This window comes from Salvelinus namaycush, chromosome 28 (assembly GCF_016432855.1).
Source record: "Salvelinus namaycush isolate Seneca chromosome 28, SaNama_1.0, whole genome shotgun sequence".
NCBI classification, from domain to species: Eukaryota; Metazoa; Chordata; class Actinopteri; order Salmoniformes; family Salmonidae; genus Salvelinus; species Salvelinus namaycush.
Window position 1 is genome coordinate 44,643,029 of NC_052334.1, and position 27,773 is coordinate 44,670,801.

The window sequence follows — 27,773 nt, forward strand, 5'->3', positions numbered from 1 at the left end:
CACTCGCCCTGCAGGTGCGTGTCTTTAGCCCGGTACCTCCAGTTCCGGCACCACGCACCAGGCCTACAGTGCGTCTCAGCCGGCCAGAGTCTGCCGTCTGCCCAGCGGCGCCTGAACTGTCCGTCTGCCCAACGGCGCCTGAACTGTCCGTCTGCCCAACGGCGCCTGAACTGTCCGTCTGCCCAACGCCGTCTGAACTGTCCGTCTGCCAAGCGCTGCATGAACTGCCCGTCTGTACTGAGCCTTCAAAGCCGCCCGTCTGCCATGAGCCTGCAAAGCCGCCCGTCTGCCATGAGCCTTCAGAGCCGTCCGCTAGACAGGAGCCGCTAGAGCCTTCCGCCAGACAGGAGCCGCTAGAGCCTTCCGCCAGACAGGAGCAGCCAGAGCTTTCCGCCAGACAGGAGCAGCCAGAGCCTTCCGCCAGACAGGAGCAGCCAGAGCCTTCCGCCAGACAGGAGCAGCCAGAGCCTTCCGCCAGACAGGATCAGCCAGAGCCTTCCGCCAGACAGGATCAGCCAGAGCCTTCCGCCAGACAGGATCAGCCAGAGCCTTCCGCCAGACAGGATCAGCCAGAGCCTTCCGCCAGCCATGACCAGCCAGAGCCTTCCGCCAGCCATGACCAGCCAGAGCCGTCAGCGAGCCATGACCAGCCAGAGCCGTCAGCGAGCCATGACCAGCCAGAGCCGTCAGCGAGCCATGACCAGCCAGAGCCGTCAGCGAGCCATGACCAGCCAGAGCCGTCAGCGAGCCATGACCAGCCAGAGCCGTCAGCGAGCCATGACCAGCCAGAGCCGTCAGCGAGCCATGACCAGCCAGAGCCGTCAGCGAGCCATGACCAGCCAGAGCCGTCAGCGAGCCATGACCAGCCAGAGCCGTCAGCGAGCCATGACCAGCCAGAGCCGTCAGCGAGCCATGACCAGCCAGAGCCGTCAGCGAGCCATGACCAGCCAGAGCCGTCATCCAGCCATGACCAGCCAGAGCCGTCATCCAGCCATGACCAGCCAGAGCCGTCATCCAGCCATGACCAGCCAGAGCCGTCATCCAGCATTGAGCCATCATCCAGCCATGACCAGCCAGAGCCGTCATCCAGCCATGACCAGCCAGAGCCGTCATCCAGCCATGACCAGCCAGAGCCGTCATCCAGCCATGACCAGCCAGAGCCGTCATCCAGCCATGACCAGCCAGAGCCGTCATCCAGCCATGACCAGCCAGAGCCGTCGACCAGCCATGACCAGCCAGAGCCGTCGACCAGCCAGAGCCGTCATCCAGCATTGAGCCGTCATCCAGCCAGGATCCGCCAGAGCCAGCCAGCCAGGATCCGCCAGAACCAGCCAGCCAGGATCCGCCAGAGCCAGCCAGCCAGGATCCGCCAGAGCCAGCCAGCCAGGATCCGCCAGTCAATCAGGTGTTGCCTCTCATTCTGGTGTTGCCCCTCATTCTGGTGTTGCCCCTCATTCTGGTGCTGCCCCTCATTCTGGTGCTGCCCCTCAGTCCGGTGCTGCCCCTCAGTCCGGTGCTGCCCCTTAGTCCGGTGCTGCCCCGTAGTCCGGTGGGGTTAATTTGGAGGGTGGCCATTTGGAGGAGGCTACCAAAGCGGGTATTGACAATGGTAGAGTGGGGGCCACGTCCCGCACCCGAGCCGCCGCCATGATGGGGCCCACCCCGTACCCTCCCCTTTCTATTTCAGGTTGTGCGGTCGGAGTCCGCACCTTTGGGGGGGGGGGGGGGGGGGTACTGTCACGCCCTGGCCTTAGTATTCTTTGTTTTCTTTATGTTTTTTAGTTAGGTCAGGGTGTGACAAGGGGAATGTATGTGTTTTTGTAGTGTCTAGGGGTGTTGTATGTGTATGGGGCAGAGTAGAGTAATGTTGTCTAGTTATGTCTATGGCTGCCTGGATTGGTTCTCAATCAGAGACAGCTGTCATTCATTGTCTCTGATTGGGAGCCATATTTAAGGCAGCCATAGGCAGTAGGCTTTTGTGGGGTGTTGTCTATGTCTATGTTCTATGTTGCAGTTGTGCACTTAGTTCTGTTTAGCTTCACGATCGTTTGTTTTTGTTCATTTTGTAAGTGGTTGTTTTTCCCTTCATTAAAGAAGATGTATTTTTCACATGCTGCGCCTTGGTCCTCTCTCTCTCACGAAGACGATCGTGACATCCTCACTCATGGGTTTTCATTGTTTGATTTATTTTGTAATGAAACAGTTTATCTGTGTAGATCTTTTGACAATAACTTTATACGGTTATATGTAAGAGAACAGCCTAATAGGTAATTAACTGTTGGTAACGGATACAGAAGAAATAGACCAATCTAATGGTACAACCCAGAAGGATGTAGCTCAAACACACAATGTTTAAAAGGGGTTAAAAGTCCTAAATCGCGACGTTGCGACGGTGGGACTCATTGAGTTCAATCAAACTACTCATAGATATGTAATATATACATTGTGGTACAGACTTTCCAGTAATTCCTGGTGCATATACAGTACCTTGACTCTGGGAGACTGTGAGATGTGTTTAATGGTAGCTATCTGTTGCAATATCCAGGGATGTCATGACGCTGACACACATATGCATGCACACATGCATGCACACACACATAGTACTTGAACAGGGCCAAACTGCCAAATATCCCCTTTGTAGCCCGAGACAGGGAGCTGGCGCCAGGGAACACTCAAGACCTCTGCTCAGCAAGAGGCTTATCACTAAAGCAGCCATGACCGCCTCACACACAATATCAAAAGATGGACAGATTAGTTGCTTATTGGTGTGTGTGTGTGCATGCACACCACAGGTGCATACGCCTACACACAAACACCATCAAAAGCTAGATCAGTGGCTTATCTGTGTGTTTGTGTGTAGACATATGTACCAGTGGTGAATATTAAAATCAATAGAACAACTTTATTTACCCAATACCCATATTTCAGTGTGTTTGGGGTTTTCCATGAAAATGTTGCAAAATGAATAGGAAATATAGTCAAGACGTTGACGAGGTTAGAAATAATAATTGTGTCCTTCAAACTTTGCTTTCGTCAAAGAATCCTCCATTTGCAGCAATTACAGCCTTGCAGACCTTTGGCATTCGAGTTGTCAGTTTGTTGAGGTAATCTGAAGCGATTTCACCCCATTCTTCCTGAATGACACGATCGTCGTAATAACATTCAGACCAAAGCATAGCGTGATATGGGTTCCTGTTAGGAATTTTGTTAATAAATAATTAAAACAATTTCTAGCTTTAGATAAAACTATAACTAATTGAACTCTGCACGCCTGGTGAAAAGAGATTTGTGTTGTGGGTTATAAAATAAGCAGAAAGGGTCGTTAAACTATGGTTGAACTGACCCAACTTAGCCCTGAGATGTTTAGATAAGGCTGTGGGTAACTTTTTAGGTCTTCCATTATCTTGAGTTGTCTGCTAAAGTAGTAATACATTATAGTGAGCCTTCAGGAGAATAGATTATATTGTGTGTCGTGTGTGCGCTGGGAAGTTGGAATGAACTTTTGAACCTGTTTTCTATTAGTCAGGACAAGGAGACTTATTCTGTAACCTATGACGTCATATCTTGTATATAAACCTGTTGTTTATGATCAAATGGTAGCGTGCTCCGAGAATAAATACTATTATCAAATTTTTATAAGACTGTATCCTGTCTATTTTATGTTAAGTATCTTACAAATTCTTATAAATAGACAGATTGAATTTAATTAATGAGTACATTAGAGGAATTATTTAATTCCACTAACAGTTCCACATCTTTTAATTTGTGAAACGCACACAACACAATAAAGAGCAAACCACACGTGAAGCTATGGAGTGCTCACAGGAAACTACACATAAACAAGATCCCACAAAACACAGTGGGGAAATGGCTGCCTAAATATGATCCCCAATCAGAGACAACGATAAACAGCTGCTTCTGATTGGGAACCATACCAGGCCAACATAGAAATAAACAACCTAGATTACCCACCCTAGTCACACCCCGACCTAACCAAAATAGAGAATAAAAAGGATCTCTATGGACAGGGCGTGACACTGAAGCACCTCCCACAAGTTGGATTGGCTTGATGGGCACTTCTTACGTACCATACGGTCAAGCTGCTCCCACAACAGCTCAAAGGGTTGAGATCCGGTGACTGCTGGCCACACCATTATAGACAAAATACCAGCTGACTGCTTCTTCCCTAAATAGTTATTGCATAGTTTGGAGCTGTGCTTTGGGTCATTGTCCTGTTGTAGGAGGAAATTGGTTCCAATTAAGCGCCGGCCACAGGGTATGGCATGGCGTTGCAAAATGGAGTGACAGCCTTCCTTCTTCAAGATCTCTTTTACCATGTACAAATCTCCCACTTTAGCACCCCCAGACCATCACATTCCCTCCACCATGCTTGACAGATGGCGTCAAGCACTCCTCCAGCATCTTTTATTTTTTCTGCATCTCATGAATGTTATTTTTTTGTGATCCAAACACCTCAAACTTAGATTCGTATGTCCATAACACTTTTTTCTAATCTTCCTCTGTCCAGTGGCTGTGTTCTTTTGCCCATCTTAATATTTTCTTTTTATTGGCTAGTCTGAGATATGGCTTTTTCTTTGCAACTCTGCCTAGAAGACCAGTATCCCGGAGTCGCCTCTTCACTGTTGATGTTGAGACTGGTGTTTTGCGGGTACTATTTAATGAAGCCACCAGTTGAGGACTTGTGAGGCGTCGGTCTCTCAAACTAGACACTCCAATGTACTTGTCCTCTTGCTCAGTTGTGCACCGGGGCCTCCCACTCCTCTTTCTATTCTGGTTAGGGCCAGTTTGCGCTGTTCTTTGAAGGGAGTAGTACACAGCGTTGTACGAGATCTTCAGTTTCATGTCAATTTCTCACATGGAATAGCCTTCATTTCCCAGAACAAGAATAGACTGACGAGTTTCAGAAGAATGTTTTTTGTTTCTAGCCGTTTTGAGCCTGTAATCGAACCCACAAATTCTGATGCTCCAGATACTCAACTAGTCTAAAGAAGGACAGTTTTATTGCTTCTTTAATCAGAACAACAGTTGTCAGCTGTGCTAATTGCAAAAGTGTTTTCTAATGTCAGGCGGTGGGTGTAGCTGGTGCATGAAGTCAGGCGCAGGAGAGCAGAGATGAGTGAACAACGCACTATACTTAATAAATAGCACAAAGTAAACCTACCAATTTGCGAACAATAACGGTTGTCACAAAACACGGGTGAACACAGCACCCGGAAAAAAAACAGCCGGAAACGTACCGACCTGAACAATAAACAATCACACACAAAGACATGGGGGAAACAGAGGGTTAAATACATGACCAGTAATTGGGAAATTTACACCAGGTGTGTGGGAAACAAAGACAAAACCAATGGAAAATGAAAAGTGGATCGGCGATGGCTAGAAGACCGGCGACGTTGACCGCCGAGCGTCGCCCCAACAAGGAGAGGAACCGACTTCGGCGGAAGTCGTGACAAATGATCAATTAGCCTTTTAAAATGATAAACTTGGATTCGCTAACACAACGTGCCATTGGAACACAGGAGTGATGGTTGCTGATAATGGGCCTCTATACGCCTATGTAGATATTCCATTAAAAATCTGACTTTTCCAGCTACAACAGTCCTTTACAATATTAACAATGTCTACACTGTATTTCTGATAAATTTTATGTTATTTTAATGGACAAAAAATGTGCTTTTCTTTCAAAAACAAGGACATTTCTAAGTGACCCCAAACTTTTGAAGGGTATGTATATTTATTCATGTACCATCTATCTCTGCGTATGCATTGTTAATCTTTCTTCAAGTGCTTGAGTCATTTTTGAGATGTTTGGCCTTTGCGATTGGCATTTAGCACTCTCCACCCATGAGGTCTGCCCTATCTCACTTGAACTCTGTGTGTGTGTGTGTGTATGTAACCCGCCACACTCCTATCGCTCAACACATAGCTGCCACATAGCAGCTGTTTCCTGTCTGCCCCTTTCTCTGTCTTCTGTAGATCTACCAGTGCCCTGGCTTTGCCTGTCCCGAGGAACGCAATAAACACACATCAACATTGCGAATGCTTCCTCCTTCTGCGCCCATTAAACCCAGGGCTGCCAAGAGCTAATTATATTAACAAGGACATCTTTAATAGTATGAGATTGAATTGGATTTTTTTATGAAGGACCAAACAGTGCTGACATTTTGGATGTCGTGATGAGGCCCTTGGTTTAGGTGATAACTATCTCACAGGAAATGGTAGCTGCTGACAAAAGAACATGGCACAGAAATCATCTGTAGTGGTACCAGCTTTATTATGTCATGTTACAAAACCAAAACATCGATCATTTTATCGACACATTTTTCTTTTTAATCGTCCATTGAGACACAAACAGTACTAGCTGCAAGCGACAAGGCAAAATAGGACATACTTTGACTTTGTTTTCGAGCTGCCTTTCTTGAAATGATCATAGCCTGCAATGATACGTAGGTACAAGGCCTGGAATATGTCACGTTGGGTTTCCATCAAGGCAACCACGTGTACATTCTAAATGTGCAAAACGTACGAGTCAGCCGAACCCAAATGACACCAGACGGGTTGAACGAGGGGAATCAAACGATCACGTCTGGGAGGATGGCAGCTCTTGGCGACGTGTGCCACATCGACAGACACCACATTACCGTTGGTGATAAACATGTTTCTTTCTCTCTATGATGAGTGACTGAATCGTTTTAAAAAGATACCAATGTTTGTCTATGTTCAAATTTGTTTACCATGATAACATAATCCCGTGGTTGAAATTTCACCCTCAAAACAACAGTTTGATGATTTTTCTTCAAATCCAATGTATTTTCTATGTAGATTCCACATCACAATACGTTGACAAATTACATTGAAACAATGTTGATTTAACCAGTTTGTGCCCAGTGTGTTATGTCCCAAATGGCACCCTATTCCCTACAGTACATATATAAAAGTAAGTGCAGTATGTAGAGAATAAGGTGCTATTTGGGATGCAGCCATAGAGGGATATGTTCAGCAGATTGACGCACGCTGCTCTCTCTAAAATATTACGGCTTCCTTTTGAAATGTGAAATGACTTTGAATAGCAACTGTATCAACAACACATGTTCTTAAAACGGACGAGGTGACTCATCTTGTCTGATAAAGGAAGCACAGAGACACACATTTGTAAAGCACTTCTGAATTGTGTACCTGTTGCAGAGCTAGTGGTGGGTTGCCATGGCAACCACGCTTCAGAAAGTTTTTTTTGTGATTACATTGGGATTTTGTGTCACTGATCGACACACAATACCCCCATAATGTTAAGTGAAATTTTGTTTTGTAGAACATTTTGGAAAATTAATAAAAAAATGTCAAGCTGAAATGTCTTGAGTCAATAAGTATTCAACTCCTTTGTTATTGGCAAGCCTAAGTTCAGGAGTAAAAATGTGCTTAACAAATCACATAATAAGTTGCATGGACTTATTCTGTGTTCAATAATAGTGGTTAACATGATTTTTGAATGACTGTACCCCACACAATCAATTATCTGTAAGGTCCCTCAATCGAGTACTGCATTTCAAGCACAGATTCAACCACAAAGACCAGGGAGGTTTTTTAGTGCCTTGCAAAGAAGGGTACCAATTGGTCAATGTGTATAAAAAAAGCTGAATATCCCTTTGAGCATGGTGAAGTTATTAATTAGGCTTTGAATGGTGTACCAATACACCCAGTCCCTACAAAACGTCCTTCCTAACTCAGTTGCCGGAGAGGAAATGCTCAGGGATTTCACCATGAGGCCAATGGGTATTTTAAAAACAATTACAGAGTTTAATGGTTGTGATATGAGAAAAATGTGGATGGATCAACAACATTGTAGTTACTCCACAATACTAACCTAAATGACAGAGTGACAATAATTAGGCCTGTACAGAATACAAATATTCCAAAACATGTATCATGTTTGCAACAAGGCACTTAAGTAATAATGCAAAAAAATGTGGCCAAGAAATTTACTTTTTATCCTGAATACAAGGCGTTATGTTTGGGGCAAATCCAACACAACACATTACTGAGTACCATGTTATGGGTATGCTTGTCAACAGAAAAAGGACTAGGGAGTTTTTTAGGATATAAATAGACGGAATACAGCTAAGCACAGGCTAAATCCTAGAGGAAAACCTGATTCGGTCTTCTTTTCAACAGACACTGAGACGAATTCACCTTTCAGCAGGACAATAACCTAAAAAACAAGACCAAGACGACATTGAATGTTCCTGAGTGGCCTAGTCACAGTGTTGACATGAATCAGCTTGGAAATCTATGGCAAGACTTGAAAATGGCTTTCTAGCAATGATCAACGAAGAATTTGACAAAGCTTGATTTTTTTTTTTATTAATAATGGGAAAATATTGTACAATCCAGGTGTGCAAAGCTCACCTGGAGCTCAAGCTCAATTGTTTTATTTTTCATTAATTTGTAATAAATGTTAGAATTATTCTTCCACTTTGACATTACAGAGTATTTTGTGTAGATCATTGACCAAAAAGGACAATTGAAAAGAAATTATTCTCACTTTGTAACACAACAAAATGTGGAAAAAGTTAAGGGGGGTGAATACTTTCTGAAGGAACTCTGGAAGAGGAGGTTCATTGCAGGAGCTTGATTATATAAATCCAATCAACATTCTCCCACGAGGCAAGGGGCCTTAGGCCGCCTTACCATAACAGACCTTAGCTATGGCATCTCCAACCTCAAAGGCTCTATGGGTAAATGTTTTGCAGATAAAGCCCAAATGGAGCTTTTCTTATTGGAAAAGTTCAGCTAGTTCCTCCGTTTCGGTCCATGTATCTTTTGTTATGTGCCTAATGAACACGACCCAGGACTTACAAATGACATGAGTAATCGGCTTTATTAATCAATCCAGAGAATAAACAGAATTAATCGCATTTGTAATCGAAATCGCATGCCTGTTCCCGGGGAGCCAGCTGCGATGTAATTAACGCTATATAATTATGATGTCATTATTCTGTTTATTTCGTTAGTATTCGTGACTAGTGATCCAATTCAAGGCTCTGCATGTTGTTAATTCAATGTGGTCTCCCAAAGGCCACATGAGCATCTGATTTGCTTGTGTAGGTTCTATTGGTGGAGCTAGTCAGATCCCTCAGTTTGTTTTGATTACGGAAGAGTAATAACTTTTTAAAGGGGTGGTTAAGAGTCTAACTTTGTTAACACACACATCTGGATGCCATCCCCGACGTGGGCCTATGACAGGAGGTGGGGTTCCAGAAAGGGTTTGACGGATAAAGGCTGACAGATGGATGAGTCAGGCGCATATTTACAGAAGTGTTAACACATGCATACACACAAATGCACAAACACACACACTGGCGCACACGCGCGCGCTGGCACATGTACATTAATACACGTCAGTCAGTCTCAATCAGGATCTTCTGCAGTACTGATTAACGCGAATACATGAACAATAGGTATAATAGGTACATGGTAGGGATTCCCTGTAAACATCATGTGTTTTCGGTGCCATCTCTTTGACACTGACACACACACGTACACACGGGAACGACAGATTTAGAACTGCACACTGAACATCATAAGCTCCTTGTCACCTGCAGGTGCACTAATACATCAATGAGATCTGAACACACATCATAATAAATAGTCAGGCTGTCATTTCATCACAAAGAAACCTCAAGAATACAGAGGACACCTCCTTTATCTTCTCACGATTCCAGCATAACATCCCCGCATACATTTTGCATGCTACCCAACTTCAAATAACCAACATCTGGTTCGAAGTTCGTAGCGCCGCTCAACCGTCTGACAAAAAATCAGTGTGTCAAAAATGAAATGTCATGCTCGAGCCCTTGCCCTTTGGCTCTTCGAGGTGAGCACCCAGTGGGAGGAAAGGTGAACAGATCATAGCTGCAGGGAGCAGGAATAGTGTGTGCGTGAATCCAGCTTGCATCGCATGGATGAAGTCTCTGAATGTTCTGATCATGATACGCAATTCCCCAACACCACGAGGATGGCATATGATAGCGGAAGGAACACCCCAATACAAATAAACTTCCCTGGGAGTCCCGGGGCACATGCTAAAAAGGGCATGGCGCCAACAACGCACGCCTCTGGAACATGATCACCTCATATGGAAGGAACAGTCCTCATCTGATTCAGTCCCTTCAGTGTTGTGAATTCTATGTCGCTGTCCTTGTAGCGGCCTCTGGTTTGGGAGTCCGTGCTGTAGGAACAAATAACGTGTGGTGCTTTGAAGAACGTGACCCGTACTGCAAGCCTACTCTCCTTGGAGTTCAAGGACAACTGCCCGTCTGCTGCTGGCCTCCGGAGGCTTCCGATTTGAGCCTCTCGGAGCTCGTCCTGAAACAAGAACGCGGCAGCAGCAGCCTACGTTTGCGGGAATGTGTAGGTTGCTGCGCCGCTTGTCCAGCTGTTGCACCTAAGTAGCTCAACACCTCCCCCCCCCCGCCATAGAACCAGACCACTAGGCGGGCCGGGACATGTGGGCAGCAGCTCTATTCTGAGTGGCTACTCCCTTCGGAGGCTATTACAAGGCCCCAATCAGGTCCAATACATCAGCGGGTCAAACCATCTGCGTGGACATGGGGGGTGGGTGAACTCAGAGGAAGCACTGGGATGGCACAGCTCCAGCTGGGCGTGCGTGTCCTTCCCCAGGGAAGACTTGAAGAAGGACTACCTGGAGCGCAGGAGGGGCACCTTGCACAACGCTCCCCAGAAGAAGCGCAGCACTGACGGGCTGAGGAAGATGAACACCCAGGGGTCCACGATGGAGTTGGTGGAGAGAAAGAGGAGGGCGATGAGGTCCGTCTTGTGGCTCTCTTTCCGCTGGCCCACGGAGTTTATGTACACACGGATCTAAGAGACAAGAGAGGAAGAGAAGACACTGAATAGCAAGTCCTAATGTCTTACCGCGGGATGTCTAAGTGCGGTATCCGTGCCTGAGGCTTGTGCTGCAGCACATACTGTATTCAACCCCCCCAGCGTGGGTACGAATCCCAGCCCCACTACTATTCTTCATTCCCCCTCTCCGTGGCTCCCCACTCATTTCATCCTATCCCTCTCTGGATAAAATGAAAATACCCCCCCCAAATTTTTTTTTTAAAGTGTGTGATCCCACCTCTGCCACCAACTGTCTAAGCACGGGATCCCAACGCTGTCACCATCAATAACTGGCCAGGCTTAAAAGAGCATATTTTTTAAGCTCTCGCAAACATCCTGTTTATCTCATTCTCCCAAAAGTAAAGCAGACCAGAATGTACTCCTTGCTAGTACCTAACCAGCCAAACCACATTCCTTGTATCCTCTATGTTTGTTTTGAAACCCTCAAACACAGGATCGGCAATGGGTGAGGTTGGCAAGGGCCAGTAGATAAAAGGCATTTTAGGAATCAGCGTCAATGGCAGATTATTGGAAACAGATCGTCTTTAGTGAAACAAAAAAGCTTCAGAAGAGGAAGCTAATTATGGAGTAATGATCTCAAATAAACAAAAAGGAAGGCTGTAAAGTAATAAATAAATATAGAAACACATTTTGGCAGGACCTCAGAGGGTAGCAGCATGGGAACCTTGGTTGTGTCCTCTTCGAACACCACCCTTCACAAGCTCATAAAACGTGATCCAATACAACACACTACTGGGCCCATGGCGTTGCAAGGGTCACAACAATGATGGACTATGAGTGAGAAAACGTACCAACACAACCATGCACTGACGGTATGTAACCCTATACTCGAGAGTACTGTGTTTAGATTATTTAAGACTGCTTTACACTTGAGAAATTGTTTATTATCTAAAATAGCCTCACATTTTTATATATTAATTGGACCAAAGATGAAATATGCAATCCTACTTATGGAGAATATTAAAATAATATAATAATATGGATCTTTACTGTAACTGTGCCCTAATTAAAATGCCAATATGTAACTTTTTGGGCGACTCGACCAAATTCACATAGAAATGTGAGTTATAGATTCATCATTCTACTTGAAAGCAAGTATAAGAATAATGGTGATCCATGCTTCTTTGAAAACATACTGTAAATACTGAATAACAATATAAATGCAACATGCAAAAATGTCTGTGATTTTACTGAGTTACAGTTCATATAAGGAAATCAGTGAATTTAAATAAAATCATTAGGCCCTAATCTATGGATTTCATATGACTGGGCAGGGGTGCAGTCATAGGTGGGCCTGGGAGGGCACAGGCCCATCCACTTGGAAGCCAGGCCCACCCACTGGGGAGCCAGGCCCAGCCAATCACAATGAGTTTTTCCCCACAAAAGGGCTTTATTACAGACAGAGAGAAATGCACATTAAATTCTCTGACAGCAGCTCTGGTGGCCATTCCTACAGTCAGCATACCAATTGCACCCTCCCTCAAAACTTGGGACATCTGTCGCATTGTGTGTTGCGTGTTATGTGACAAACCTGCACATTTTAAGAGTGGCCTTTTATTGTCCCCAACGCAAGGTACACCTGTGTAATGATATCAGCTTCTTTATTTACCACACCTGTCAGGTGGATGGATTATCTTGGCAAAGGAGAAATGCTCACTAACAGAGATTTAAACACATTTCTGCACAACATTTTAGAGAAATATGCTTTTTGTGCATATGGAACATTTCTGGGATTTTTTATTTCAGCTCATGAAACATGGGACCAAAACTTTACATGTTGTTTTTACATTTTTGTTCAGTATATAATAATTTATCAAGCCTACAAGCAATACAATACTCTATTATTATGGTGGGAGATTATAATACGGTTTTAATTGACCGTAAAGGAAATCACACTACAAAATATCACCCTTATGCACTCACGAATATCATGGATATATTGGAACTAGTGGATATATGGAGGCTTAAATATCATGACCTAGTGAGATAGACAGTTGAAGTCGGAAGTTTGGTAGCATTGCCTTTAAATTGTTTAACTTGGGTCAAACGTTCCGGGTAGTCTTCCACAAGCTTCCCACAATAAGTTGGGTGAATTTTGGCCCATTCCTCCTGACAGAGCTGGTGTAACTGAGTCAGGTTTGCAGGCCTCCTTGCTCGCACACGCTTTTTCAGTTCTGCCCACTAATTTTCTATGGGATTGAGGTCAGGGCTTTGTGATGGCCACTTCAATACCTTGACTTTGTTGTCCTGAAGCCATTTTGCCACAACTTTGGAAGTATGCTTGGGGTCACTGTTCATTTGGAGACCCATTTGCGACCAAGCTTTAACTTCCTGACTGATGTCTTGAGATGTTGATTGATGAGGACAAAATGTATTTAATCCATTTTAGAATAAGGCTGTAACCTAACAAAATGTGAAAGTTAAACAAGTTAAAGGCAATGCTACCAAATACTAATTGAGTGTATGTAAACTTCTGACCCATTGGGAATGTGATGAAAGAAATAAAAGCTGAAATAAATCATTCTCTCCACAGACTCTACAGACATGATCAAATCAAATCAAAGTGTATTGGTCACATACACATGGTTAATAGATGTTATAGCGAGTGTAGCAAAATGCTTGTGCTTCTAGTTCCGACTGTAACGGTCGTTTTCCTCCTCCTCTGAAGAGGAGCATGGATCGGACCAAAACGCAGCGTGGGTTGAATACATATTTGTTTATTTAAGAAAGACGAAGACGGAAAAACTCTTAAACAAACTACAAAACAATAAACGACGTGAACAGACCTGAACTTGTGAACATATAACATGAACGCACGTACAGGAAGTAACACACGAATGAAATAAACGAATCGAACGAAAACAGTCCCGTGTGGCACAAACACTGACACAGGAACAATCACCCACAAACAAACAGTGAGAACAGCCTACCTTAATATGGTTCTCAATCAGAGGAAACGTAAAACACCTGCCCCTGATTGAGAACCATATCAGGCTAATTGAAAATGAACCCAACATAGAAACACATAACATAGAATGCCCACCCAGCTCACGTCCTGACCAACTAAACAAGACTAAACAAAGGAAATAAGGTCAGGAACGTGACACCGACAGTGCAGCAATATCAACAAGTAATCTAACAATTCCAAAACAACTACCTAATACACACAAATCTAAGTAAAGGAATGGAAAAATAATATATACATACACATATATGGATGAGCAATGACCGAGCGGCATAGGCAAGATGCAATAGATGGTATGAGACGTATGTGGCAGGGTCGACAGACAATCACGGACTACAAAGGGAAAACCAGCCACGTCGCGGACACCGACGTCTTGCTTTCGGACAAGCTAAACAACTTCTTAGCCCACATTGAGGAAAACACAGTGCCACCGACGCGGCCCACTACCAAGGACTATGGGCTCTCATTCCCGTGACCGACATGAGTAAGACATTTAAGCGTGTTAATCCTCGCAAGGCTGTTGGCGCAGTGGAATCCCTAGCCGCGACCTCAGAGCATGCACAGACCATCTGGCTGGAGTGTTTTACGGACATATTCAATCTCTCCCTAACCCAGTCTGCTGTCCCCACTTGCTTCAAGATGTCCACCACTAAATTACTATCGCCCCGTAGCACTCACTTCTATCATCATGAAGTGCTTTGAGAGGCTAGTTAAGGATCACATCACCTCTACCTTGTCTGACACCCTAGACCCACTTCAATTTGCTTACCGCCCCAATAGATCCACAGACAATGCAATCGCCATCGCACTGCACACTGCCCTATCCCATCTGGACAAGAGGAATACCAATGTAAGAATTCTGTTAATTGACTTTAGCTCAGCATTCAACTCCATAGTTCCCTCCGAGCTCACCATTAAGCTTGGGGCCCTGTGCAACTGGGTCCTGGACTTCCTGACAGGCCGCACCCAGTTGGTGAAGGTAGGAAACAACACCTCCACTTCGCTGATCCTCAACACAGGGGCCCCACAAAAGTGCATGCTCAGCCCCCTCCTGTAATCCCTGTTCACCCATGACTGCGTGGTCACGCATGCCTCCAACTCAATCATCAAGTTTGCAGACGACACAACAGTAGTAGGTCAGATTACCAACAATGACAAGACAGCCTACAGGAGGTGAGGGCCTGGGGAGTGTGGTGCCAGGAAAACAAACTCTCACTTAATGTCGACAAAACAAAGGAGCTGATCGTGGACTTCAGGAAACAGCAGAGGGAGCACACCCCTATCCACATCGACGGGACCATAGGGGGCAGGTGGAAAGTTTCTCGGCTTACACATCACTGACGATCTGAAATGGTCCACCAACACAGACAGTGTGGTGAAGAAGGCGCAACAGCGCCTCTTCAACTTCAGGAGGCTGAAGAAATTTGGCTTGGCACCTAAAACCTTCAAACTTTTACAGATGCACAATTGAGAGCATCCTGTCAGGCTGTATCATCGCCTGGTATGGCAACTGCAGGGCTCTCCAGAGGGTGGTGCGGTCTGCACAACGCATCACCAGGGGAAAACTACCTGCCATCCAGGACACCTACAGCACCCAATGTCACAGGAAGGCCAAAAAGATCATCAAGGACAACAACCACCCGAGCCACTGACTGTTCACCCCACTATCATCCAGAAGGCGAGGTCAGTACAGGTGCATCAAAGGGGACCGAGAGAATGAAAAACAGCTTCTATTTCAAGACCATCAGACTGTTAAATAGCCATCACTAGGTGGCTTCCACCCGGTTACGTAACCCTGCACCTGAGAGTCTGCTGCCCTATATACATAAACTTGAAATCACTGGCCACTTTAATAATGGTACACTAGTCACTTTAATAATGTTGACATATTTTTGCTTTACACATCTCATATGTACATACTCTATTCTATTCTACTGTAGTCTATGCCACTCCGACATTGCTCATCCTAATATTTATATATTCCTTAATTCCAGTATTTTACTTCTAAGTTTGTGTGTATTGTGTGCATTGTTGTGAATTGTTATATATTACTGTACTGTTGGAGCTACAAAGACAAGCATTCTGCTACCCACGCAATAACATCTGCTAAACATGTGTATGTGACCAATAACATTTGATTTGATCTGGTGCTGTGGTTGTGTGCATCTCTAACATGGGGAAAGTAAACAGTTAGATATCTGGGTGCAGAACCATAAATGTGAGGGACCGGCTCAAATCGGTCTTATGTAGGAACATTTGAAATTGTGTTTTTACATTGGATAAAAGTAGAGACTCAGAGCTACAAAATGGTATATCATACATTGCATTTGAGGAACAATGGGAAAGTAATTCTGCTTTGAAAGTTGATAAACTTGTAAACACCAACTTTTGAGAAAATAGTCTTTGAATATTTGATACCTACTTGAGAGCAATCCTTTGTCTACACCCATTCAGCATTGTTCACACCCTCTTAAGCCAGCCCCACCCATCTCTTTAAGGATTCAAATGAGGTGCCAAACAGTGAGTAGTGTAGTAAAGATTAAGATTAAATGTGGTAAAAGTAGTAGCCTACAATAAGGAAAAATTCCAGGTAAACAGAAAGTGTCCAGATAAAAATATTTTATAAATATTAGATGACACTTACCCAGACACTTTTGTCTAAATTGATGGGTCGACAGTTTTTACCCCCAAGCCATAAGACTCCTGAACAGGTAATCAAATGGCTACCCAGACTATTTTCACTGTGTGTCCGCCCCCCAACCCCTCTTTTACGCTGCTGCTACTCTCTGTTTATCATATATGCATTGTCACTTTAACTATACATTCATGTACATACTACCTCAATTGCCCCGACCAACCAGTGCGCTCGCACATTGGCTAACTGGGCTATCTGAATTGTGTCCCGCCACCCGCCACCCACCACCCGCCAACCCCTCTTTTACGCTACTGCTACTCTCTGTTCATCATATATACATAGTCACTTTAACCATATCTACAGTTGTGGCCAAAAGTTTTGAGAATGACACAAATATATATAGTTTGCTGCTTCAGGGTATTTAGATATTTTTGTCAGATGTTACTATGGAATACTGAAGTATAATTACAAGCATTTCATAAGTGTCAAAGGCTTTTATTGACAATTACATGAAGTTGAGGCAAAGAGACAATATTTGCAGTGTTGACCCTTCTTTTTCAAGACCTCTGCAATCCACCCTGGCATGCTGTCAATTAACTTCTGGGCCACATCCTGACTGATGGCAGCCCATTCTTGCATAATCAGTGCTTGGAGTTTGGCAGAATTTGTGGGTTTTAGTTTGTCCACCCGCCTCTTGAGGATTGACCAAAATGGGATTAAGGTCTGGGGAGTTTCCTGGCCATGGACCCAAAATATTGATGTTTTGTTCACCGAGCCACTTAGTTATCACTTTTGCCTTATGGCAAGGTGCTCCATCATGCTGGAAAAGGCATTGTTTGTCACCAAACTGTTCCTGGATGGTTGGGAGAAGTTGCTCTCGGAGGATGTGTTGGTACCATTCTTTATTCATGGCTGTGTTCTTAGGCAAAATTGTGAGTGAGCCCACTCCCTTGGCTGAGAAGCAACCCCACACATGAATGGTCTCAGGATGCTTCACTGTTGGCATGACACAGGACTGATGGTAGCACTCACCTTGTCTTCTCCAAGACAAGCTTTTTTCCGGATGCCCCAACAATCAGAAAGGGGATTCATCAGAGAAAATGACTTTACCCCAGTCCTCAGCAGTCCAATCCCTGTCCCTTTTGCAGAATATCAGTCTGTCCCTGATGCTTTTCCTGGAGAGAAGTGCCTTCTTTGCTGCCCTTCTTGACACCAGGCCATCCTCCAAAAGTCTTCGCCTCACTGTGCGTGCAGATGCACTTACACCTGCCTGCTGCCATTCCTGAGCAAGCTCTGTACTGGTGGTGCCCCGATCCCGCAGCTGATAAACTTTAGGAGACGGTCCTGGCGCTTGCTGGACTTTCTTGGGCGCCCTGAAGCCTTCTTCACAACAATTGAACCGCTCCCCTTGAAGTTCTTGATGATCCGATAAATGGTTGATTTAGGTGCAATCTTACTGGCAGCAATATCCTTGCCTGTGAAGCCACTTTTGTGCAAAGCAATGAGGACGGCACGTGTTTCCTTGCAGGTAACCATGGTTGACAGAGGAAGAACAATGATTCCAAGCACCACCCTCCTTTTGAAGCTTCCAGTCTGTTATTCCAACTCAATCAGCATGACAGAGTGATCTCCAGCTTTGTCCTCGTCAACACTCACACCTGTGTTAACGAGAGAATCACTGACATGATGTCAGCTGGTCCATTTGTGGCAGGGCTGAAATGCAGTGGAAATGTTTTTTGGGGATTCAGTTAATTTGCATGGCAAAGAGGGACTTTGCGATTAATTGCAATTCATCTTATCACTCTTCATAACATTCCGGAGTATATGCAAATTGCCATCATACAAACTGAGGCAGCAGACTTTGTGAAAATTAATATTTGTGTCATTCTCAAAACTTTGCCACAACTGTACATGTACATACTACCTCAATCAGCCCGACTAACCGGTGTCTGTATGTAGCCTCGCTACTTTTAGATTTGATTTGAAAGAAATGCTATAACCCCCAGCCACATCTTGCTAAGTGGATGGGTCTCTACAGAAGGTGTAAACGGTACAGCCAAATGCTTACTTGCATCGTAGCAATATCATAAATAGATAGTGTAAATATAAATTAAATAATATCCAGTATGTACAAGAAAAATATCAATAACAATATCAGTGATAGATGAGGTATTTATAGGCATACAATCAGTGGTAAAATTGCTGAGCAGCAGGATAAAACATTTTTTAGTAGCAGTTCGTATGGCGTCTGTGTTAGGAGTCATTTGAATATTGGCACTGCAGATAGTGCTGATGACTGGTCCGTCTGAACCACGCATGAACAAGGGAATCTATATTTGGAGAGCCTGTTTCTGTCCTGCCTTTGTCCTGCTTTTGGTGCAGGGCATGTGATGTCCGTTGCCTCTTTGTCGCAAAACTCCCATATCTTCTCAAAAACATAAGTTTGTCTAGATGTGTCTAGTCCAGGTGGTGCTTGTACACCTATTTAATACTACTGTAAACCAAACTCAGTCTAATCTGGGACACCATAGCCTCAACAGGCAGCCAGTTGAATTCCTGAAAGCAGCTCCTGCCTATGTGAGTATGTGGACTCACCTTCAATACTACCCTGATCAGTTTATTCTGGGCTATCTGGAGCTTCCCCTTCAGAAGCTTAGATACGCCCCCAAACCAGGAAGTACCAGCGTAGTAAAAATGGCATTGAATGAGAGCAGTGGCTAGCACTCTCATGGTCCTTATCAAGCATCTTGGACATTCTAGCCCATAACTTAGTCCTGTCTTTAACTATCCATAGCACTTTAGTGGCCATGCTCACACCTCCCAAGCTTCCATCAAGATCTTGCTACCATGGAAACAAAAATAATCACCCTGATTAACTTTAGTAATTTCCCAGTATAACTATTTGCTTATGGTCTTGCCTACACCTAGTGGCTTGTTTTTTGAATTATATGAGCAAAAAATATTAAATTTGATTAAAAGGGCCTATTAATATAACAAATATGAATTCGGAGGGCAGAAATGATTAAATATTAAAACATTAGACCTCTCACTAAAGTCTTCAGTCGTACAAAAGTTATACTTAAACCCAAACTGGTTATCTAGCAGATTAGTAAAAATGTCTCACCCCATATTCAAGAATGGCCCTTTTCCCTTTAATCAGATTACAATCTCTCACTTTCTGTTATTTGAAAATTAAAATCCAAAATATCGCTATTAAAACATGCCATAAAAAGTTGGTTGCAATTTCAGTTTAATCCACCAGAAAAGACAGAACAAATATTACAAGAAATATTATGGTTAAACTCAAATATACTAATTGATTAAAAAAACAATGTCATATTTTTTTTTTTTAAGTATAATCTTTGTAAATGTTATCATAAATAGGACTGGTGGAGTAGTCACACATGCAGCTCACAACTAATTGCAGCACTTCTGCAAAAATGGAAGAGCCAAGTGGAAGGGGGAGAAAGTAAGGAACTTGTCTGTTGGCCTTGCTTTGAAGACCAAAATTTGGTTAAAGAAAATTGTGATAAAAAAAAAAAAGTATACCAGTTTAATTTAAGGACAAAAAAATGAACAGTTGTACCACAGAGATTTGATGTACTAATTCCATGGCAGATGGTTAATCAACCGATACACAAAACAATGCAGGATTAAAAACTTTGTTTTTCAATTTAAATTATAATACAAAAATAATACAAAATTCTTGCAACCAATAGAATATTATATAAATGCGGGATACAACCATCCCAGCTCTGCAGATTTTGCTGCGAAGTGACAGAATCATTAGATCATTTGTTTTGGTACTGTCCATATGTAGCTTGTTTTTGGTCGCAGGTTCAGGAATGGCTGAAGAATTGCAACATTTACCTGGAGCTAAATAGCACTGCTGGGTGATTTAAAAAGTAATAGTCAATCGATCAATTACATAATAATATTCTTAGCAAAATGATTCTTTCATTTACAATCTGTAGAAACTATAAGAATATAAAGGTTCAATACTTTTGTGAAGCATCACAGCACAGTTGAAAAATACATGGCAAATAGAAATCCAAAACTGGACGGTCTTCAGAGATATATGAAAGGGGTTGAGGGTAGCTGAAGGATGGGACTAAAAACAAACAAAAGGTAACTATTGTAAAATATACTATGTCCGTAAAATGTAAGCTGGAAGTAGAAGCCTACGCGTTGTTGTCCATTATTTTACTCCAATTAGCGGAGGTGTGGTAGGGTTAGGGGAAAATAATAAAGGAAAATGTATTTAAAAATATATATTTTATATATTTACAAAAAATCTATATGGGGGATTGGAAATAATGCAGATAATTACATTGATGGAAGCCACAATCTATCTGCAATATTAAAGCTGATCTACAAAATAATAATAACAAATAAAAATGTAAAGTATATCAAGCGGTAGATATGTTCTATGTGCACTATTTCTATGCTTCCCTTTCTTAAGTTTCGTTTTTGTGTCTTTTACTTTCGGTTTTGTACACCAGCTTCAAACAGCTGAAATAACACTATTTTGGCTTATGGAAAATACACTATATTTCACAGCAGTTTAGATGGTACAAAGATTCTCTACACAATACTCGCTTATTTTGCCACATAAACTGAAATTAGGCAAACTATTCGAGTTTTAGCAACCAGGAAATGGTGGAGCAATTACTGCATAGTGCAACTTTAAAACATACAGTTTATTGATAAGCTAATCAAACAAGAGAGAGGGTAGGCTGTGGCCAGAGCAAATATGACACTATCTAAATTTCTATTCCACGTGCTAAATGGCACAGAGCCGAAGATGTATTTGCAGGAGCGAAACAAGATTTGGTCTGGTACAAATTTCCACCAGTCTGTCTGTCGCTAGATACCTCGGAACAGATGCTATTTTCTGAAATAAAGTCAAATAAAATACAAATGCCATCAATATCCCTATCAAGTAACTCCACAATAATGATTGGAAAATGTGACCATCTCACAGGTTATTACTCTCAGTATTAGTGAGACACATTCCTCGACCGGGCACACAAACACACACAGCCCCTGCTCTATGTGGCTAAGCTATGTGCACTGTTTGACTTTCCCAGTGTGACACACAAGTGCTGACTCCAGTAAAAGTGGGCCAATTTCCTGAAACGACCATAATTACTCCAATATCCTGTGGGTGGAACTAGCAGTGTGAACAACCTCGAGGAGAGTGAAAAAAACACCACAGCCGTGCCTTACTTTTGTGTCTGCACGGTGTACAGGACCTTAGGTACTCACAAAGTGCAACGGGGCCAAGCTTATCCATATGAATTATTGACACGGCTAAGTGTGAGAGCGTTGATTAGTGCTCTCAATACATTCGTATTCCCGTAAGCATTCGGCAAATATAGTAATGGCTTTATAAGTACCTCCAGATGTTGATTCTCCACTATTCTTTCCTTGTGTCCTTTCTCTATGGCTCCTCAGAACGTATTGGAGAAGACCATCCATGGTTCCTCCTTTCTGACTTTCTCCTCCAACGCGTCTTTGAGAAGGAAGCGGTGAGATAGGACTTGAGGAATCGAGCAAAAGACGAATGAAGAAATAGCCTACATGTAATTTTGGTATCCCCTCCAACCGAGGTGCAATTTTGTAGCCCCAAGAGTCAGAGGGTTAGGGAACAGCACCTTATCCCCAGGTTTGAATCTGAAAAATAAAAATTCTTCAGAGAGCTCCTTCAAATTCTCCACTAATTATACTCTGTCTGAACCCTACCTACCCTGGAACTTGAGAAAACTCTGGCTGGATTGTTTCGTGCGGTTGCTTGTTGTTTAGTTAGAGAGCACTCTGGGCAGATGTTGATGAGACAAGCAGATAGCTGTATTCTCAGCAGGTGTCCAATCGCAACAGTGACACTGTGTTTAATTATTCATCCTATCATCTATGACTGAGTGCACAGAGGCAGGATGTGGTCTCATTAACAGCAGACCGACCCAGAGTATAGGCTTGAATCCCGCAGGGGGGTCTGACTGTGTCTGCATTACCTTAGATAGAGCCTGGTGCGCTACACTGCCTATAAGACTACCTCCGAGAGATAAGAACGATGAACCAAGACGTGGGAAATACGTTTAAAAAGTATAGGATACTCATTTATCACCTTTTAAAGAGTCCGAGTTTTTTTCGAACACAATGGGATGTTTGAAATTGAATGAATGATGTTGTTATTGGTAACCTACACAAGTTATGTGGTTTAACAACCATACTTTTACAGTAGGTGGGGTCCTGTGTTTGGCATGATAAGCAAGGCCGATGTTCCGCTTTCACGATTGGTTTACAGATGGCGTCATGGGGCACCCATGCGTTTGTGCGTAGGGCCGTTGTTGCTCTTCTCCATAGGTGCAGACACCTTGTCAATTTAGCAGGAGATCATTCTTCTGTAACAAGCACATGTTTTCATGCCATCTACCTATTGGTGACCTTAAATCTATCAATGGATCTCATCCATCATACGGAGCGGGGTGTGGTTGAGAGGGAAACTCAATTGGTCCCACTGTTGGGGCCCTGGACCGCCATTGTGCGACCCTTGTGAAGCTCCAGTTGTGAGAAAGCTGACTGACAGATAATGCATTATGACACAGTTATAATGCATTGACTTTTCATAATGTATGACCCCCTTATAGGCTTATAACGAGACATCATAAATGTCAATGCACTCTATAAATGATTATACCTGTCAGAGTTAAATTACCAAAGTTGACTTTTTTAATAACCTGTTTAGGTTTTGTGGGGGAATTTTCCTGTGTGAAATGTCACTGGTTGGTTGGCATTTGGTTTCCTGCCTACATGACGCATACAGTAGGTACCACTCTGTTTCCTATTGTTGTCTACTTCCTTCCGTGTCTGAGTGTCTTTTCATAAAATATACTAATAATAACACAAACTCCATGCAGTAAGTATTGAAGTACATAATGTGTTTATATCATAGCATAACTGGCACACAATCCCCAGGGAACGCTAGTCTAATCTGACATAAATCAAGAGCCAGGAGGGTTCAATCACCACTTTATTGAACCAGAGGCAATTAGGACTAATGACCATGTAACTCCACGAATGGTGATATATGGGACACTGGGATTGCTGTGTCTTTACAGGACTGAATCTGCTAATAACAACACATCACAGCTGACAGAGACAAGTGTCCACCCCTGACATACCATCCCACATGGATTCACACAATCCCATCTAAAGCCTTAGGTTAATGTACATTGATCGTCAGAATATGCCATGAACAGGGTATTGAGGCAATACCTCCGTCAATGACAGGCGGATTTTTAGGAGCGGGAGAAATATAGCTCCGACATATGGGCACAATTTGACATGCTAGTTGTGGTTGACCTTTTATGCTTCATCTTAGGTTGCAAAATACTTTGAGATATATAAGACATATGGGAATGTCTTTATTGAAACGCAATGCCCTCTTTATTGCGTAACTGTACTGAATAAGAACATGTGTTACTCGTGTTTGTCTTTCTTTTCGGGGAAACACTCTTTGTTGATACACGCACATTTTTATGCTGACTGTATGAGACAGACATCCTAATATTTTTGGGACGTCCAACTGTTTGGATGTTGGCTTTGCCTTTTACTTTCAGTAGACTATATGGCAAGGGATAATGCATTGCGAGACGGGTTATTAGCTTATGTCTTAACTATTATCATAATAATGATCACGATTAAATAACAATAACTTTGAGTACGTTAAAGATTTCATAGAGAGACATAGCCTACCATATAAACCTAAAATGTAGCCTACCACTGTTACAACAAGTAATATAGCATTAGAGCTGTCTGCAGACCAAGTAAAGTGTTATTACCTATCAAGTGAGAAATCAAATATAGCTTGACTCGATTGCGCAAAATATATGTGTCAGCCTATCAAAGGGACACGTGGGAGGCAAACAGTACAACATTGAGAATAGTTAAAAAACGTACCACCAGAGGAAGGGAGCAAATCATGAATATCCCGGTCATGAACACCAGTACGATGAGATGCTCGACCTCTTCGGACATGGAGAGGACTCTCCGGTCCTTCTTACTCCGAGTTGTCACGGATCCCCCGTTTAGTTTGCGCCTCCGGTACATCAAAACCAGGTGATAAACGACAAAGGCGTTACAAGCTGCTACAGAAAGGACTAAAATGAGCATAACAGTTGCGTACAGGACTGGGTAAACACGGTCTTCGGGCATTAACGGATTCATGTCAATGAAGCACCACGTGCCCGGGCAATACTGCACGTAGTCCCCGAAACCCAAAAAGGGCATGATGCAAAACACCGCACAAACTAAATAGATGAAAGGAATGGTGATATATCCACAACGTTTAGTGATGTGCCGCCCGTAGAAGTAGGGGTAGCCAATTGAGAGGCATCGCTCAAGCGCCATGGCGAAGAGGAGAAATAATGTGGCCAAGCTGAAAAAAGTCATACAGAATCCAAAATACTCACACATTGCAGGTGGTTCAGTGTTAATCATAGCAATAATGGTGGTGTTTAAGGAATAGGCAGCCAGGACAAAAGGGCTGACCAGACAGGTGCCCATCAAGTCCGTGACGACCAGCGTGGTGACCAGAACGTGAAAGAGCGACAGTCGCTGCCGGCTCTGGTACTTCCTGCGGCGGATCTCCAAAAGGATCAAAGCGGACAAGTTCCCTATCACTCCGGCGGAGAACATGATCGCGCTGATGCGCGGGTTCCCCTTGTCAATGTGCAGATTGCTGTGGCATGGGTCATTCTCTGTGTCATTTGCCATAGGAAGAGTTTTGCCTCCGTCAAATACTTCCGTCCTGCTCTATCTGGGTGATATTCCAAAACGATTTGCTGTTCCTCAGAATTAGACTTAAGTGCTTTAGTTTCAGCACTTTAAAACGTTGCTGTGTCTGGGCTTGTGATGAGACAGGTTGAGAGAGGAGGGCACCTATTGTGATGGCGCCACAAGCGTCTTCTCTCCACCTTTTCTTCACATGAATTACAACTCATCAGTGAAGTATAGTGAGCTAAGCTTTCTATGTCGTGGAGCTCCGCCCCATATGGGATCTCTCCTCCTAGTTGTTTACCCAGCTGCCTAGGCAGCAAATAGCCCGAGAGAAAATTATGCACACACCTGCAGCCAATAGGAATACAGGTGTCCCTATATAAGGGGACGCTTCCCCTCAATCAGCCTCCCATTATCTTCAGCAACAGGACTGGACTCAAGAAGCAGAGAAGAGAGAAGTTTCAGGACAAATCGATCTCCTGGTCTTGACTTCGTCCTTCAATGAGCACGCATTTTCCACACCCAAAAGCTATTTTAAGAGCTTAGTGTTGCTGCTCAACTATGGCGGTTAGGGACCTGCACGACTTACAGTTGAAGTCGGAAGTTTACATACAGCTTAGGGAAATACATTTAAACTCAGTTTTTCACAATTCCAGACATTTCAATTTAGCAAATATTCCCTGTCTCAAGGTCAGTTAGGATCACAACTTTATTTTAAGAATGTGAAATGTCAGAATAATAGTAGAGCGAATTATGTATTTCAGCTTTTATTTATTTCATCACATTCCCAATGGGTCAGAAGTTTACATACACTCAATTAGTACTTGTTAGCATTGCCTTTAAATTGTTTAATTTGGGTCAACCGTTTTGGGTAGTCTTCCACAATAAGTTGGGTGAATTTTGGCCCATTCCTCCTGACAGAGCTGGTGTAACTGAGTCAGGTTTGTAGGCATCCTTGCTCGCACATGCTTTTTCAGTTCTGCCCACACATTTTCTATAGGATTGAGGTCAGGGCATTGTGATGGCCACTCCAATACCTTGACTTTGTTGTCCTTAAGCCATTTTGCCACAACTTTGAAAGTATGCTTGGTGTCCATTGTCCATTTGGAAGATCCATTTGCGACCAAGCTTTAACTTCCTGACTGATGTCTTGAGATCTTGCTTCAATATATCCACATAATCTTTCCATCCTCATGATGCCATCTATTTTGTGAAGTGACCCAGTCCCTCCTGCAGCAAAGTACCCTCACAACGTGATGCTGCCACCCCCGTGCTTCACAGTTGGGATGGTGTTCTTCGGCTTGCAAGCGTCCCCTTTTTCCTCCAAACATAACGATGGTCATTATGGCCAAACAGTTCTATTTTTGTTTCATCAGACCAGAGGACACTTCTCCAAAAAGTATGATCTTTGTCCCCATGTGCAGTTGCAAACGGTAGTCTGGCTTTTTTATGGCAGTTTCACACCAAAGTACGTTCATCTCTAGGAGACAGAACGCGTCTCCTTCCTGAGCAGAGTGACGGCTGCGTGGTCCCATGGTGTTTATACTTGCGTACTATTGTTTGTACAGATGAACGTGGTACCTTCAGGCGTTTGGAAATTTGTCCCTAGGATGAACTAGACTTGTAGACGTCTACAAAAAAAATTCTGAGGTCTTGGCTGATTTCTTTTGATTTTCCATGATGTCAAGCTGTCACGCCCTGGCCTTAGTATTCTTTGTTTCCTTTATTATTTTAGTTAGGTCAGGGTGTGACATGGGGAAGGTATGTGTTTTTGTATTGTCTAGGGTGGTTGTATGGTTTAGGGGGTTAAGTAGAGTAGATGGGTTTGTGTTTAGTGTAGGTGTCTAGCTGTGTCTATGGTTGCCTGAATGGTTCTCAATCAGAGACAGATGTCATTAATTGTCTCTGATTGGGAGCCATATTGAAGACAGCCATAGGCACTAGGTTAATGTGGGTAATTGTCTATGTTGTACGTTTGTAGCTTGTGTGTGCACTTACGTCTATAGCTTCACGGTTGTTTTGTTTCAGTTTGTTAAAGTGTTCGTTGTGTGTTTTTTCCTTTCTCTAAAATAAAAGAGAATGTATTTTGCACACGCTGCGCCTTGGTCCACTCTCTCTCAGCAAGACGATCGTGACACAAGCAAAGAGGCACTGAGTTTGAAGGTAGGCCTTGAAATACATCCACAGGTACAACTCCAATTGACTCAAATGATGTCAATTGGCCTATCAGAAGCTTCCAAAGCCATGACATAATTTTCTGGAATTTTCCAAGCTGTTTAAAGGCACAGTCAATTTAGTGTATGTAAACTTCTGACCCACTGTAATCTGTCTGTAAACAATTGTTGGAAAAATTACTTGTGTCATGCACAAAGTAGATGTCCTAACCGACTTGCCAAAACTATAGTTTCTTAACAAGACATTTGTGGAGTATTTGAAGTTTTAATG

The 27,773-nt window shown here is 43.3% G+C and overlaps 1 protein-coding gene across 1 annotated transcript; it reads right to left on the minus strand.

Moving 5' to 3' along the window:
- Positions 1-8,444: 8,444 nt before the first annotated feature.
- On the minus strand, positions 8,445-25,524 carry ptger2a (prostaglandin E receptor 2a (subtype EP2)). The gene is made up of 2 exons (XM_038967953.1): positions 24,510-25,524; positions 8,445-10,902 (listed from the first exon to the last, which is right to left on the minus strand). The coding sequence occupies exons 1-2, from the start codon at positions 25,323-25,325 to the stop codon at positions 10,720-10,722; spliced, it is 999 nt and encodes a 332-aa protein (XP_038823881.1). The 5' UTR covers positions 25,326-25,524; the 3' UTR covers positions 8,445-10,719.
- Between the last annotated feature and the right edge of the window lie 2,249 nt (positions 25,525-27,773).